Source organism: Carettochelys insculpta, chromosome 1, assembly GCF_033958435.1.
Source record: "Carettochelys insculpta isolate YL-2023 chromosome 1, ASM3395843v1, whole genome shotgun sequence".
Lineage (NCBI taxonomy): Eukaryota > Metazoa > Chordata > Testudines > Carettochelyidae > Carettochelys > Carettochelys insculpta.
Window position 1 is genome coordinate 168,121,102 of NC_134137.1, and position 12,705 is coordinate 168,133,806.

General features: G+C 40.2%; 1 protein-coding gene across 2 annotated transcripts in view; it reads left to right on the forward strand.

Moving 5' to 3' along the window:
• The window catches only part of USP9X (ubiquitin specific peptidase 9 X-linked), a 203,372-nt gene that overhangs the window by 88,566 nt on the left and 102,101 nt on the right, over positions 1 to 12,705 (forward strand). For both annotated transcript variants that reach the window (XM_074995034.1, XM_074995025.1), the window contains exon 14: positions 9,009 to 9,142. In XM_074995034.1, coding sequence (XP_074851135.1) covers positions 9,009 to 9,142 — 134 coding nt within the window. The remainder of the gene's footprint in view (positions 1 to 9,008; positions 9,143 to 12,705) is intronic.

The window sequence follows — 12,705 nt, forward strand, 5'->3', positions numbered from 1 at the left end:
CTGAACCATTGGCAATTGAATGGCTATTTAGAAAAGATAAAGGCTTTGAGTTCACAGCAGCATGTTCAAGTTAATTTCTTTATCTCCCTGGCACAGGAAGGATTCTCTTCAGGGGCGTCATATTTATCCCATATGAACAAGTCTTGAGTGCAGTATAAATACTTGGATAGTTACTTTCACAGCAGACTCTTGGCTAAAAGGAAAAGGTACAGCTTTTGGGAAGTTTACAGAATGCCTGCATGTACAGTGCTGCAGCTGTACCAATGCAGCTCTGCCACTGCACTGTATCTGCTGGAGATGTTCTGTGCTGTCAGGAGAGTGCTTTCCCATCAACATGATAAAACATATCTACAAAAAGCAGAAGGTGTGGTGAGAGACGTTGTCCCACTGGCACAAGTCTGTTTACACAAACATGGGGGGGGGTGGCTATGCCAAGATTGCTCATATATGGCAAACTATAAAGAATGGGGCAGACAGTGTCCAAGCTTAGACCTTCCAAGCTGGCAACAAAATACCTTTTTGGTTACCCAGAACCTGAAACAGTTCTTTTAAAGAGCATTTGTGCTCCCAACCAGACAGCTAAAGTCAAATGTGACCAGTCCCAGGGGTTCAGATACATTACCCACAATATGTCAGATCTCACCGAAAAACATGCTTACAACCAATTCATAACTAAATTGATACTTCTTAGAAAAGAGAGTATTGATTAAAAGAGAATTTTATTCGTCTTTCTTCAGTTTTACAGTAGGGATGGTGAGCTTCAGAGTTGCAGAGTCCTTTCCAGAATCAGTTTATCAGATTATAATCCAATGTGCGTATCCAATATCAGAGTGATCCAAAATTCACTAGAGATCAGTCTTGTAACTCAACTTCCCCAAGAAAGCGTAAGCATATATGAGGTGAAAAGATCAGGTCCCAAAATTCTTCATAGAGTTAATTTTCAGCCTCTTTGTGTCAGCAAGTAGTCCTTGGGTGAATAGTCTTCTGAAGTAACCTTCTGTTTCCTAAGCAGCATCCGTAATTAGATCCTTTTACTAGCACAAGGTAATTATTCATTAAGCAGTTCATATGCAACTTGAAGCTGCTCTGCTGTGTGATTGTGAGCCTGGCTAGCTGCCTGCAGCTAGGAAGGCTAAAAGCCCCTTCTCCCTGCCTTCTCCTAGCAGTGCCGCTGTCGGGCTGACAGTGGCACTGTTGGAGGAAGGCAGGGAGAAGCAGCCAGCCCTGGTGGGCTGTTCAGCTTCCCGAGTCCTGCAAGTGGCAGGGAGCTGGGAATCAAGAGGCAGCCTGGTTCCTGGCTGCCCAGCTATTTAGGAGTTATAGCCCCTAATTACCATTTATATGCTCATTTCTATGTCGTAGCTTATTTTGGTGTAATTTATGTCACTCAGAAGATGATTTTATTCGCATCTGAGTCACATAAGTTACGCCAACATAAGCTTCAGTAGACATACAGCTGTATGTTACCCACAATAACAATACAGTGAAATGCCTATTTATGTGATTTCAATTTGCGCCTTACTAGGATTAATGGCGAGTTGAACTTGTGAGTGGTGGGGAGTCAGGAACCAGGCGTGTCTTGGGTGCTACCAGCTGGTTTGTGGCTCCCTGCCAGTCCCAGGAGCTGGGAGTCGAGCTGCTGTGTTTTCTGCAGCTCCCTGCCAGTCCTGGGAGCTGGGAGTCAGGCTGCCTTCTGGTTCGTGGCTCCCTGCCAGACCTGGGATCTAGGCTGCCTCCTGGTTCACAGCTCCCTGGCAGTCCTGGGAGCCACAAAACTGACCAGTGCTGTTGCACTGGTCAGTTTCTCAGCTCCACTGTGTTGCATGAAATTGGACTTACAGGTGGTTGCCCAGGAACACAACCTACTTGTAAGTCAGGGGTTTGCTGTCTCAAGAAACCAAAGTTTTAAATGGTCAAAAATCTCCTGTCACTATGGCATCAAATTTAGTGGGGATGTGCACTGTCATAAGACTAAGGAATATGACTCATAGTCTGCAGGTTCACAAAGTGTAATCTGCTTTTGGTCTGGTCTTTTTGATTGTGGGAGAGAAGTGGTGATCTTGGATCATTAGCCTTTTAGTTCTTGTTTTTAAAAGATATAACACTTGCTAAATTTGAAGGAGAGCACTCAGTTCTTCCTTGAGCTCTCACATGAGTTGCAATCAGGTTCATGTACTGTTACCTTCAAGATTTTACCACAGAAACATCTTTTGGGTCAACGTGGGCTACCCCGGAGTTGTCTTTATGGCCATATAGGTTATAGGAGGAGGTTCTCAGGATCACAGGGCCAGGAATTTTTTTAATCCTGGTATTTTCTGATGTAGAGCGCTGCCAGCCACCACCATCTCAGTTCCTTCTTACTGCCAGTGACTGTGTGGCCCTTGCTCTTGCAAGTGCTTTCTACCTAGTTGCCTGTGTAAAGTTAATCATGGTTATAGCTTTTCTTATGGTCAGTGTTAGTTTTGTGGGAGATTTCCCCCTTCCTGGAACCATGGTATGCCACAGTGCTCGGGTTTCAAAAATGGCATAGGCTGCAGAAAATGCATACTGAAGAGCAATCCACATTCTTCCCACTTTGAAGTGCTTTGAGGAAACTCACCAAAGTTATCACTGTTGTTCCATCCTAAAGAGAGGGAACAATGACTCAAAGTAACTTTTAGGCAAGCAGGTTTAAACCCCATTCAGACCTGCGCTTGTCAGGACCTGTCACTGAACACGTACTCGTTGGTGCAGAGCATTCTGGCACTGTCCTCCAATTAGGTGCAGGAAAAGACTGCTTTCAGAACTGACATAGAATTTCCCTATGTCAACTGATGGACAGCAATCCCACTCATCAGTGTTTCAGAAGAAAATAAAGCTGGAGAGGCAAGCCTCAGCTACGTGTAAGGAAGTGAGAACCCAGTTGGGCCATTCCTTTAGCTCCTCAGAATGGCCTGCCCTGGCTCCTACTGAGGCAAGGCAGTTGTGTGCGAGGTCCCCACACTCATCAATCCCATCAGATTAGCAGCTGCTGCTTCTTCCCTCAACATCAGAAACGTTAAAAGCTGCTCTGGATCTGCTGCACCTTCCGGCATGCTTCCCCCATGTGGAGACACGAACCTCCAGTGCCAGCAGCTCCACCACACCCTAATGCAGTTAAGAGGAAAGCCAGCAACGATTCCAATATTCCTCTTCTCCTTGACCTGCAGCACCCATATGCTTGGACAGAGAATTCAGTTGTTCTTCAGGCTCCCATCACACAGTACCTCTGTGGTCGTCTTTCTTAGAAACCTGAGAGTCAGTGTCCAGTTGCTGTCGTTCCAGAACGACTTAGAGAGAGTCAGGACAGAAGACAGCCCCAGACACCATGGGTTCCCTACTGGACCCACTGGGTGGTTTGCACGGCTCAGCACTGTCTTCAGCAATCTTGGCAGCCCTCATTCTGCCGTTGATAAGACACAATACTTTGGTGCCTACCAACACAGATGCCGTCAGTGTCTGTGCAAGCAATAGTCCCACCTACCATGCCAGCAATGGCAGCAGTCTGTGTCAGTAGCATCTTCAGCACCCATTGTAATTGTGGCAGTGGTGCTTTCATCACCTTTCATGGGATGGGTACCCCCGACATCAGCATCAGACATCAAGGCTGTGTCTAGACTAATCCCCAACTTTGAAGGGGTCATGTTAATTAGGGTGTCAGGCGATTACTAATGAAGTGCTGCAGTGCATATGCAGCATTTCGTTAGGCTAAATCTCCCCCACAACAACTTCGAAGTGTGAAACTTCAAAGTGCTGGCTTGCGTGTAGCTGCAGGCCAAAGGAGTAAAGCAACTTTGAAGTAGTGTGGGCGCTAGGAAGTACCCACAGCTGACAAGTGGCTACATGCAAGCTGGCAGTTGGGAGATTACTAATGAAGTGCTGCAGTACATATGCAGCACTTCATTAGGCTACATCTCCCCCACGGCAACTTTGAAGTGCAAAACTTCCATCACCCTAATTAACATCCCCCCTTCAAAGTAGGGAGCTCGTCTTGACACAGCCCAAGTTAGGCATTGGAAGCCACAGCCATTGCCCCGCACTTATGGACACCAAGGTGGTAGAATTCTGCACAGGATTTAGAATTTTTTTGTTGTGTGTTAATTTTCAAAATAACAGTGTAATCACACCAGTGTCAATTATTTTGGTCATTTATTTCAAAATACTATCAGTAAGTATGTCTATAACAACTAAAAAGATTCAGGAAATGTTTTTGACAAATAGACTCCTTACTGGGCATACTAATGCAGAACTGAGTAACTAATTTAAACTACAGCATGTCAAGCTCAGGGCCCTAATATCAGAGCCCTTCTACACAGTGATAAATAAGAAAAAGATTCGTTTCAGCCTTACCTGGCTTTTCTTCTGAAGGTTGTGTCCCAGTTTCTCATAAATCAAAACATCTTTCTTTTTTTTTTTTTAACCCCAAGCTGCATTCCAGTGTCAAGGAGCAAAAACTTCATTTTCTAAATGTCCTCTTGATTTAGAAGGCTAATGCCCTGATAACCTGCCATTCAGAAAACCAAGAAAATTAAAAAAGATGAATTAACATCAGATTGACCATGCCAATACTGATCCGAGTAGTTTTAAGATGATACTGGCAATTTAATTGAAGATAAAGTGCTATAGTGGCTGGATAAAGGGTAATAAATTTAAAGCTCGTACCCTGTGTATTACAGTTTCAAAAGAAGACTCAAATAGAATTGATTTTTCTCCTTGATAGGGCTAATTCAAGATACATTAAGTTGAAAGATTTGAACATAGTTGTTTCTGCAGTTGCATAATCTAGTACATAAGAATGGACAGTGGGAGAGGTTTGTTTAACTTTGTTTCCTTTTACTTTGTAAATGTCTGTCTGAAATTTTCAAAAGTTCAATGATAAATGTTAACTACACGGAGCATAGAATTAATTTTTTATTTTTCAAATCTGGAGATGGAAACACAAACCTGTAGGTTTGTTTTAAGAATCTGGAAGTCAGATACTGATCAACTGGGTTCTCATGCAATGTATTATCCTGCAAAGCAATTTTTTTATTTTTAAAGGAGAAAAGAAATGGCTTTACAGATTTTTGAAGCCTGACATTTTAAATTTCCCAGAACTACTTTGAAAATTACTAGTTTCTTGTCTCCACTAGAATGATTTAATTTTTAATGAAGATAACTGGTTTTGACTGTGCTAAGACTCGGTTATTTCTAGGTCTTCTCTGTGGGAATACTACTTAAGCAAATTTTAGTTTCTGTGCCTCAAAGAGACACTTAAAACCTTCAGTATTCTGATTAGCACAATGAAAGTAATCAGCTACCCTGATTCAGCAAAAATGACTTAGTCTATATATATTCCTCCTAGATTATGTGGAGATATTTCTAAAGGTACAATTAAATATTATGTTCTGAAGATGAATTATTTGATGTGAAGGTACTACATCTTCTCGTTCTTAAAAGAACAGCATGTTTCAAGGGAATTGTGCTTTTTTTCACTCCCTTCTGTTCTTGTCCCTTATGATTTTTTCTTGGTGACCACTTCTCATCAAAATGGATTGGTGGAGATGGAATAAAACAAGAATGGGAAAATTCTTTTAAAAATCAAGAACCAAGGAAATAGCCCTTGTGATTTCTGTGGAGCTGTATGTAGTTTTGTTCCTCCATACCTCCCCTTGTCTTGATTTGACACCCCACTCCTTTGAATGTCAGTCTCAACATACAATTTGTCTGCTTCTTTCAAAAATTATTTTTCTTCAGTGCAATCATTTATGCATTGAATGCCCTTCCTAAACTGGTTTCCAAGGCCACTACCCATCCCTTAATCAGGAATCTCCTGAAAGTCTGTCTATACCTTGTTAGCTTGTTGTGGACATCAGAAGATAAGATGATTGCAGGGTGACTGGGAAAAGATTCTATATCTTCCATTTAAAAAAAAACAACAAAACTTTTATCAGGACTGTATCAATGATCAGTCGCCTGGCTACCTTACTTGTTTGGGACTCCTTTTTCTATCTTATAGCTCTTTTTTTGAGCATAAGATCTTTAGGACTGTGTTTGTACAGAGATTTTGTACATTATGGTTATTACAGGTTGCACCTCTCTACTCTGGCACCTTCAGGACCTGACTGGGCTGAAGGAGAGAATTTGCTGTAGCCCATGAGGACAATATTGTCTAGCAGCATTACCAATGCTTCCATTGCTTACGGGGCTCGTAGAAGATTTTTATAGTTAAATTAGAGCTATATAACAGTAGAATGCTGAGAACCAGGCGTAGTGGCTGTAAAACTTTATGGGACCAGGAGAAATTTGGCCACACCCAGGATATGTGGTTGGTTGTCTAATATCATGACACATTACAGATGTTGATAGACAAGAGGATTCCAGATTTGAGGGCTTCAACCTATATTAGAAATACATTTATATAATATTTTGTGACTTGGATGGAGTTATATTTTTTGATCTAAAAATCAAAACCGAGTGCTATAAAATGTGGAAACTTGGCCAAAATACAAGGGATGAGTATTAACACAAGTAGGTAGGAGCAGACTTAGAAAGGTGAAGGCAAAAAATGAGGTCACTCTTGGTGGAGCTGTGAAGGGGAACAAGAGAAATTCTACAAATATATTAGAAGTAAGTGGAAGATTGGGGACAAAGAGCCTTTGCTAAATGAAGAGGTAAAACCAATAACAGAAAATGTAGAAATGGCTGGTATGTTTAGTAACTTCTTCATTTCAGTTTTCACCAAGAAGCTTGGTGGTGATTATATGCCCATAATAGTGAGTACTGGAGAAAAGGAGATAGGGTCAGAAGTTAAAATAGGAAAGGAACAAGTTAAAAATTACTTAAAAAAAGTTCGATGTCTTAATTTCACCAGGGCCTAATTTTTTGCATCCTAGAATATTCAAGGAGCTGATTGAGGAGGTATCAGGCCCATTAGCTATCATCTTTGAAAAGCTGTGTAAGATGAGGAAGATTCCAGAACACTGGAAAAGGGAAAATATATAGTGCCCATGTGTAAAAAAGGAAGTAAGGAAAATCCAGGGAACTACAAGCCAGTCATCTTAATGTCTGTGCCAGGAAAGATAATGGAGCAAATAACTAAAGAATCCATGTACAAGTATCTGGAAGATAATGAGTTTAAGTAACAGCATGGGTTTGTAAAGAACAGATCCTGTCAAATCAGATAGCTTTCTTTGATGCAACAACAAGCCTTGTAGATAAGGAGGAAGTGGTACACATATCATACATAGATTTTAGGAAAGCATTTGATACTTTCACATGACCTTATCAGTAAACCAGGGAAATACAATATAAGTGGGGCTGCAGTAAGATAGGTGCATAACTGGTTGGATAAATGTTCTTAAAGAATAGTTATCAATGGATCACTGTCATGCTGGAAGGGCATACCAAGTGGGGTTCCACAGCCATAAGTTTTGGACTGGTTCTCTTCAATATAGTCATCAGCAATTTAGATAATGGCTTTTTTTGCAGATGATGCCAGTTTTGGAGGGGTTGCAGGGGCTTTGGGGGATAGGATTTCAATTCAAAATTATCTGGACAAACTGGAGAAATTGTCTGAGGTAAATAGGATGAAATTCAATAAGGACAAATGCAAACTACTCCGCTTAAGAAAGAACGATCAGATTCACACCAGCAAAATGGAAAGTGGCTATCTGTGAAGGAGTATTAAGGGTACTAAGAGTACTAAGAAGGGGAAATAAGGGTCTTAGCTGACCACAAACTAAATGAGCTTAATAGTGTGATACTGTTGGGGAGGCGGAGGAGAGAAGCAAACACCATGCTGAGATGCATTAATAGGAGCGTCATAACGAGACATGAGAAGTAATTCTTCCACTCTACTCTGCTCTGATTAGGCCTCAACTGGAATATTGTGTCCAGTTCTGGGCACCATATTACAGAAAAGATGTGGAGAAACTGGAGAACCAGAAAAGTGCAACAAAAATGATTCAAGGTCTGAAAAATATGACCTCTTAGGGAAGACTGAAAGAATTGGGTTTGTTTAGTTTGGAAAAGAGAAGACTGAGGGGACATAACAGCTTTAACTAACTAAAAGATTGTTACAGGGAGAAGGGAGAAAAATGAATGTCCTTAATCTCTGATGATAGGACATGAAGCAATGGGCTTAAATTGCACCAAGGGAAGTTTAGGTTGGACATGTGGAAAAACTTCCGAACTGTGTGATTTAAGCACTGGTATAAATGGCCTAGCGGGGTTGTGGAATTTCCATCATTGGAGACATTTCAGAGCAGGCTAGACAGACAGCCATCTGGAATGATCAAGATAACTAGGTGGTGGTTGGTCTTGCCTTGAGTTCAGGGACTGGACTCGTTGACCTCTCGGTCTCTTCTAGTTCTAGTATTTTATGTTTCTGTATTCTCGTATGATTTTGAAAAGACCTCTTGAATTGTCAGTGTGGCACTAGGCATGATTTTACCTAATTGGGTAGTTTAAAATCCTTTATTCCCACTTGATCCTCTTGATTTTCTTTTTTTGGTTTTTAAAGTAAACTTGAATTACATGTGTGATTATTGAGGTTTAAGAGAATAGTACTATCCCACCATCCTTTTCCCCCTTCTTCCTCAACTTGATGTAATTTATTAATTCTCTTTGGATTTATGACTAATTACTAAATCCCTATCCACAGATTTTTCCATGCTTTTATATATGTTGCTTTCACTCCATGTTTCAATGGCCTGTCAGAGTTCTTACTACCTTGCTTGATATTTTTTTCTGTTTATTGACTCAGTCCTAATATAGCTGTTCAGTCTTGCTTAATTCACTGCTATTAATGACACTGACTAGTATGCATTCCTTTTTATTGTTGTGTTTTGAGGTAAAGGGAAAATTAAGTCAGAGGCTCTAGTTTGTATGTTACAAAATATATAGAAATTGAATTTCTTTTAAATGGAGGTCAGTTTTTAATCCATTTCTGAAAATGATTTAGATGTGAGAAGTATTTTATTTTTCTAACATTTGTGTGTTAATTACAGCCAGACTCAAAGAAGTCCCCATGTGTTTTACCGCCATGACTTAATCAATCAACTTCAGCACAATCATGCCCTTGTTACTTTGGTTGCCGAAAATCTTTCTGCATATATGGAAAGTATGAGACAGTATGCTAAAGGTGAGTTATATTTAATTCATTGCTTCCAAAATCAAATGTTTTATAATGCCAATTGAAAATCAGTATTTGAAGTAAATGCTTGCTAATGGGGAGAGGGCAGTGTTTTATTTCACTTTCACATATTTAGATATTGGATGCCTACATGTATAGATCAAACCAAAAGAAATAATCAGATTTAAATTTTAATATTACTTTTTGTACATGTAAATATTTTATAAGTGTTTTGTAGTGGAACTTGGAAAGTGGCAGTGCCATTTTTGCCTTCTGGTTGAAGATACCTTTTTATGCTTTACTTATTTATGATAGTTATGATAGTTATGCGGAGTTATTAACAGTGGTTTGTAACCTATCCTTTAAATCCACTTTGGTACCAAATGACTGGAAGACGGCCAATATAACACCAATATTTAAAAAAGGCTCTAGAGGAGATCCTGGCAATTATAGACCGATAAGTTTAACATCAGTACCAGGTAAATTAGTAGAAACACTAGTAAAGAGTAAAATTGCAAGGCACATAGAAGAGCACGAATTGTTGGGCAAAAGTCAGCATGGTTTCTGCAGAGGGAAGTCGTGTCTGTCTAATCTATTAGAATTCTTTGAAGGGGTTAATAAACATGCGGACAAGGGGCACCCAGTGGACATAATATACCTAGATTTCCAGAAAGCCTTTGACACGGTCCCACACCAAAGGCTTTTATGTAAATTAGGTGGTCATGGGATAGGAGGAAAGGTCCTTTCATGGATCGGGAATTGGTTAAAAGACAGAAAACAAAGGGTTGGAATAAATGGTAAATTTTCACAATGGAGGGGGGTAACTAGTGGTGTTCCCCAGGGCTCAGTCCTGGGACCGATCCTGTTCAACTTGTTCATCAATGATCTAGAAAATGAGGTAAGCAGTGAGGTGGCAAAGTTTGCAGATGACACCAAGTTGTTCAGGACAGTCAAAAGCAAAAGGGATTGTGAAGAACTACAAAAAGATCTCAGCAAACTGAGTGATTGGGCAGCAAAATGGCAAATGAAATTTAATGTGGGTAAGTGTAAGGTAATGCATGTTGGAAAAAATAACCCAAATTACACATACTACATGATGGGGTCAAATTTAGCTACGACAGATCAGGAAAGGGATCTTGGAGTTATAGTGGATAGTTCTCTGAAGACATCCACGCAGTGTGCAGCGGCAGTTAGTAAGGCAAATAGGATGTTAGGAATTATTAAAAAAGGGATCGATAATAAGACAAAAGATATCATACTTCCCCTATATAAAACTATGGTACGCCCACATCTCGAGTACTGCGTGCAGATGTGGTCTCCTCACCTCAAAAAAGATATATTGGCATTAGAAAAGGTTCAGAAAAGGGCGACTAAGATGATTAGGGGCTTGGAAAGGGTCCCATATGGGGAGAGGCTAGAGAGACTGGGACTTTTCAGTTTGGAAAAGAGGCGATTGAGGGGCGATATGATAGAGGTATATAAAATCATGAATGGTGTGGAGAAAGTGAATATAGAAAAATTATTTACCTTTTCCCATAATACAAGAACTAGGGGACACCAAATGAAATTGATGGGTAGTAGGTTCAAAACTAATAAAAGGAAATTTTTCTTCACACAGCGCACAGTCAACCTGTGGAACTCCTTGCCCGAGGAGGCTGTGAAGGCCAGGACTCTATTAGGGTTTAAAAAAGAGCTTGATAAATTTTTGCAGGTCAGGTCCATAAATGGCTATTAGCCAGGGATAAAGTATGGTGCCCTAGCCTTCATAACAAGGGCAGGAGATGGATGGCAGGAGATAAATCACTTGTCTTCTGTTCTCCTTCTCTGGGGCACCTGGCATTGGCCACCGTCGGCAGATGGGATGCTGGGCTTGATGGACCTTTGGTCTGACCCAGTATGGCCATTCTTATGTTCTTATGTTCTTATGATAGTTATTTTTGTGAAAAATGTTAAACTCTATCCCATTTGTAATTTTGTGCAAATCACTGAATATTCACAGGTGAAGTTTGTTGACAGACTGTACTTGTTTAGAATTAAGGGGCTGGAGAAGAGTGCCATTAAATCTATTTAACAGACTATTAATTTTTAATACAATAGTGTAGCTTCCTATGAAGGAACATTGTCCAAAGCTCTTGCTCCTTGAATTTTCCTTTTCAACTTATTGGTACAAGGGTTGATACAATTATAAAATCTGTTATAACAAATATTGGTGCAGATACATAAATCTTGTGTGTATTCATCCCAGCATTACAAACATTTTTTAATTACAATAAAAGTTGCAATTTATGAAGTAGCTTGAAATTGGTAGGCCAGGCCATTCTAAATAGTGATCTGTATCAGATTTTTTTAAAAAAGTCAAGGTAACCTCTTTGAGATGAGACCTCCAAAGACTTTTTTTCTTAGAAAACATTCTGTGCACCCAAACTTCACCCACCAGTTGCTCTGCTTGAATTTCCTTATTAATATATATTTGTTTTGGATCATTGATGATGTTGATAACCTTAATTAAAGGCATTGCTAACTAATACTTATCTGTATAGGGCCGCATATAAATATGCCAGATTTTAGTTTTTGCATTGAATTTTTTATACCTAGCGTTTTCCTTGGGCTGAAAATATTTGGAAAGTTCCTGCAAATATAGTTGAGCCATTTCTCAGAATGAAGTTGGGGAGAAATGATATTTTCCTTATATTAATTGAGAAGCTCTTGGATCTCTGAGATTTGGCAGGGAGCTTGCCCTTGGGAATCAGGTTATTTTTTACTTTTCCTGTGAAAATCAACCTAAATTTGGCCAGGATGTAAACCTGTGAGAATCACTGTCTAGCTGGGCTCAGTAGAGGTATGTAAGAAGAAGGGAGAGACTATTCTGTGTTTTCGGTGTTACAGTGCCAGCATCCAGGCAGCATTAAAGAGACAGCAGCCTGTCTTGATGTACGACCCAGGAATCTGTGTCAATTAAGGGGGTCCGAATTTTACAGGGAATCCTGCGTCAAGTACATGCACAATAATTCACCAAAGGGTGTCATTTGAGGTGTCTCCTGAGAGCCAGTAACCTACTGTCATAATCATTTTGAAATGAGTGCATGGATGATACTTAATGAGTTACGTGTGTCTACTGAAAAATGTTATGAAAGTCTTGAAGTCAAGGCACATAAACAGGAAGTGATGTGTCCCAGCTGGTTTTCTTCCAGTCAGGGAGTAATAGACACTGAAACAATACCAAGTCAGGGAGATATCACCCTGTTCACAATATTTGCATAGTGAACCAAAATGCTAATCAGGGGATATAAAATCTTTGAGAGAAGTTCACAGAAAAAAATAAAATAGTAGGAGGGGTTCCTGTTTACAAGTAAAGACAATGGATGGGAGGAGCATATCTGTGGAGAGAGGAGGCAGATGAAACCATATGTATCTTTCTACTGAGGAGGCCAGCAGGTGCAACCCTGGATAACCCTGCGAAGCATCATATGATAGTCAGCTTGCTGGTATTTTGTGCTCCCATGCAATGCATTACACTGGCTCCTGGTCTGATGACCACATGGTACATAGTGTTGTCTCCTTGAGTCTTTGTC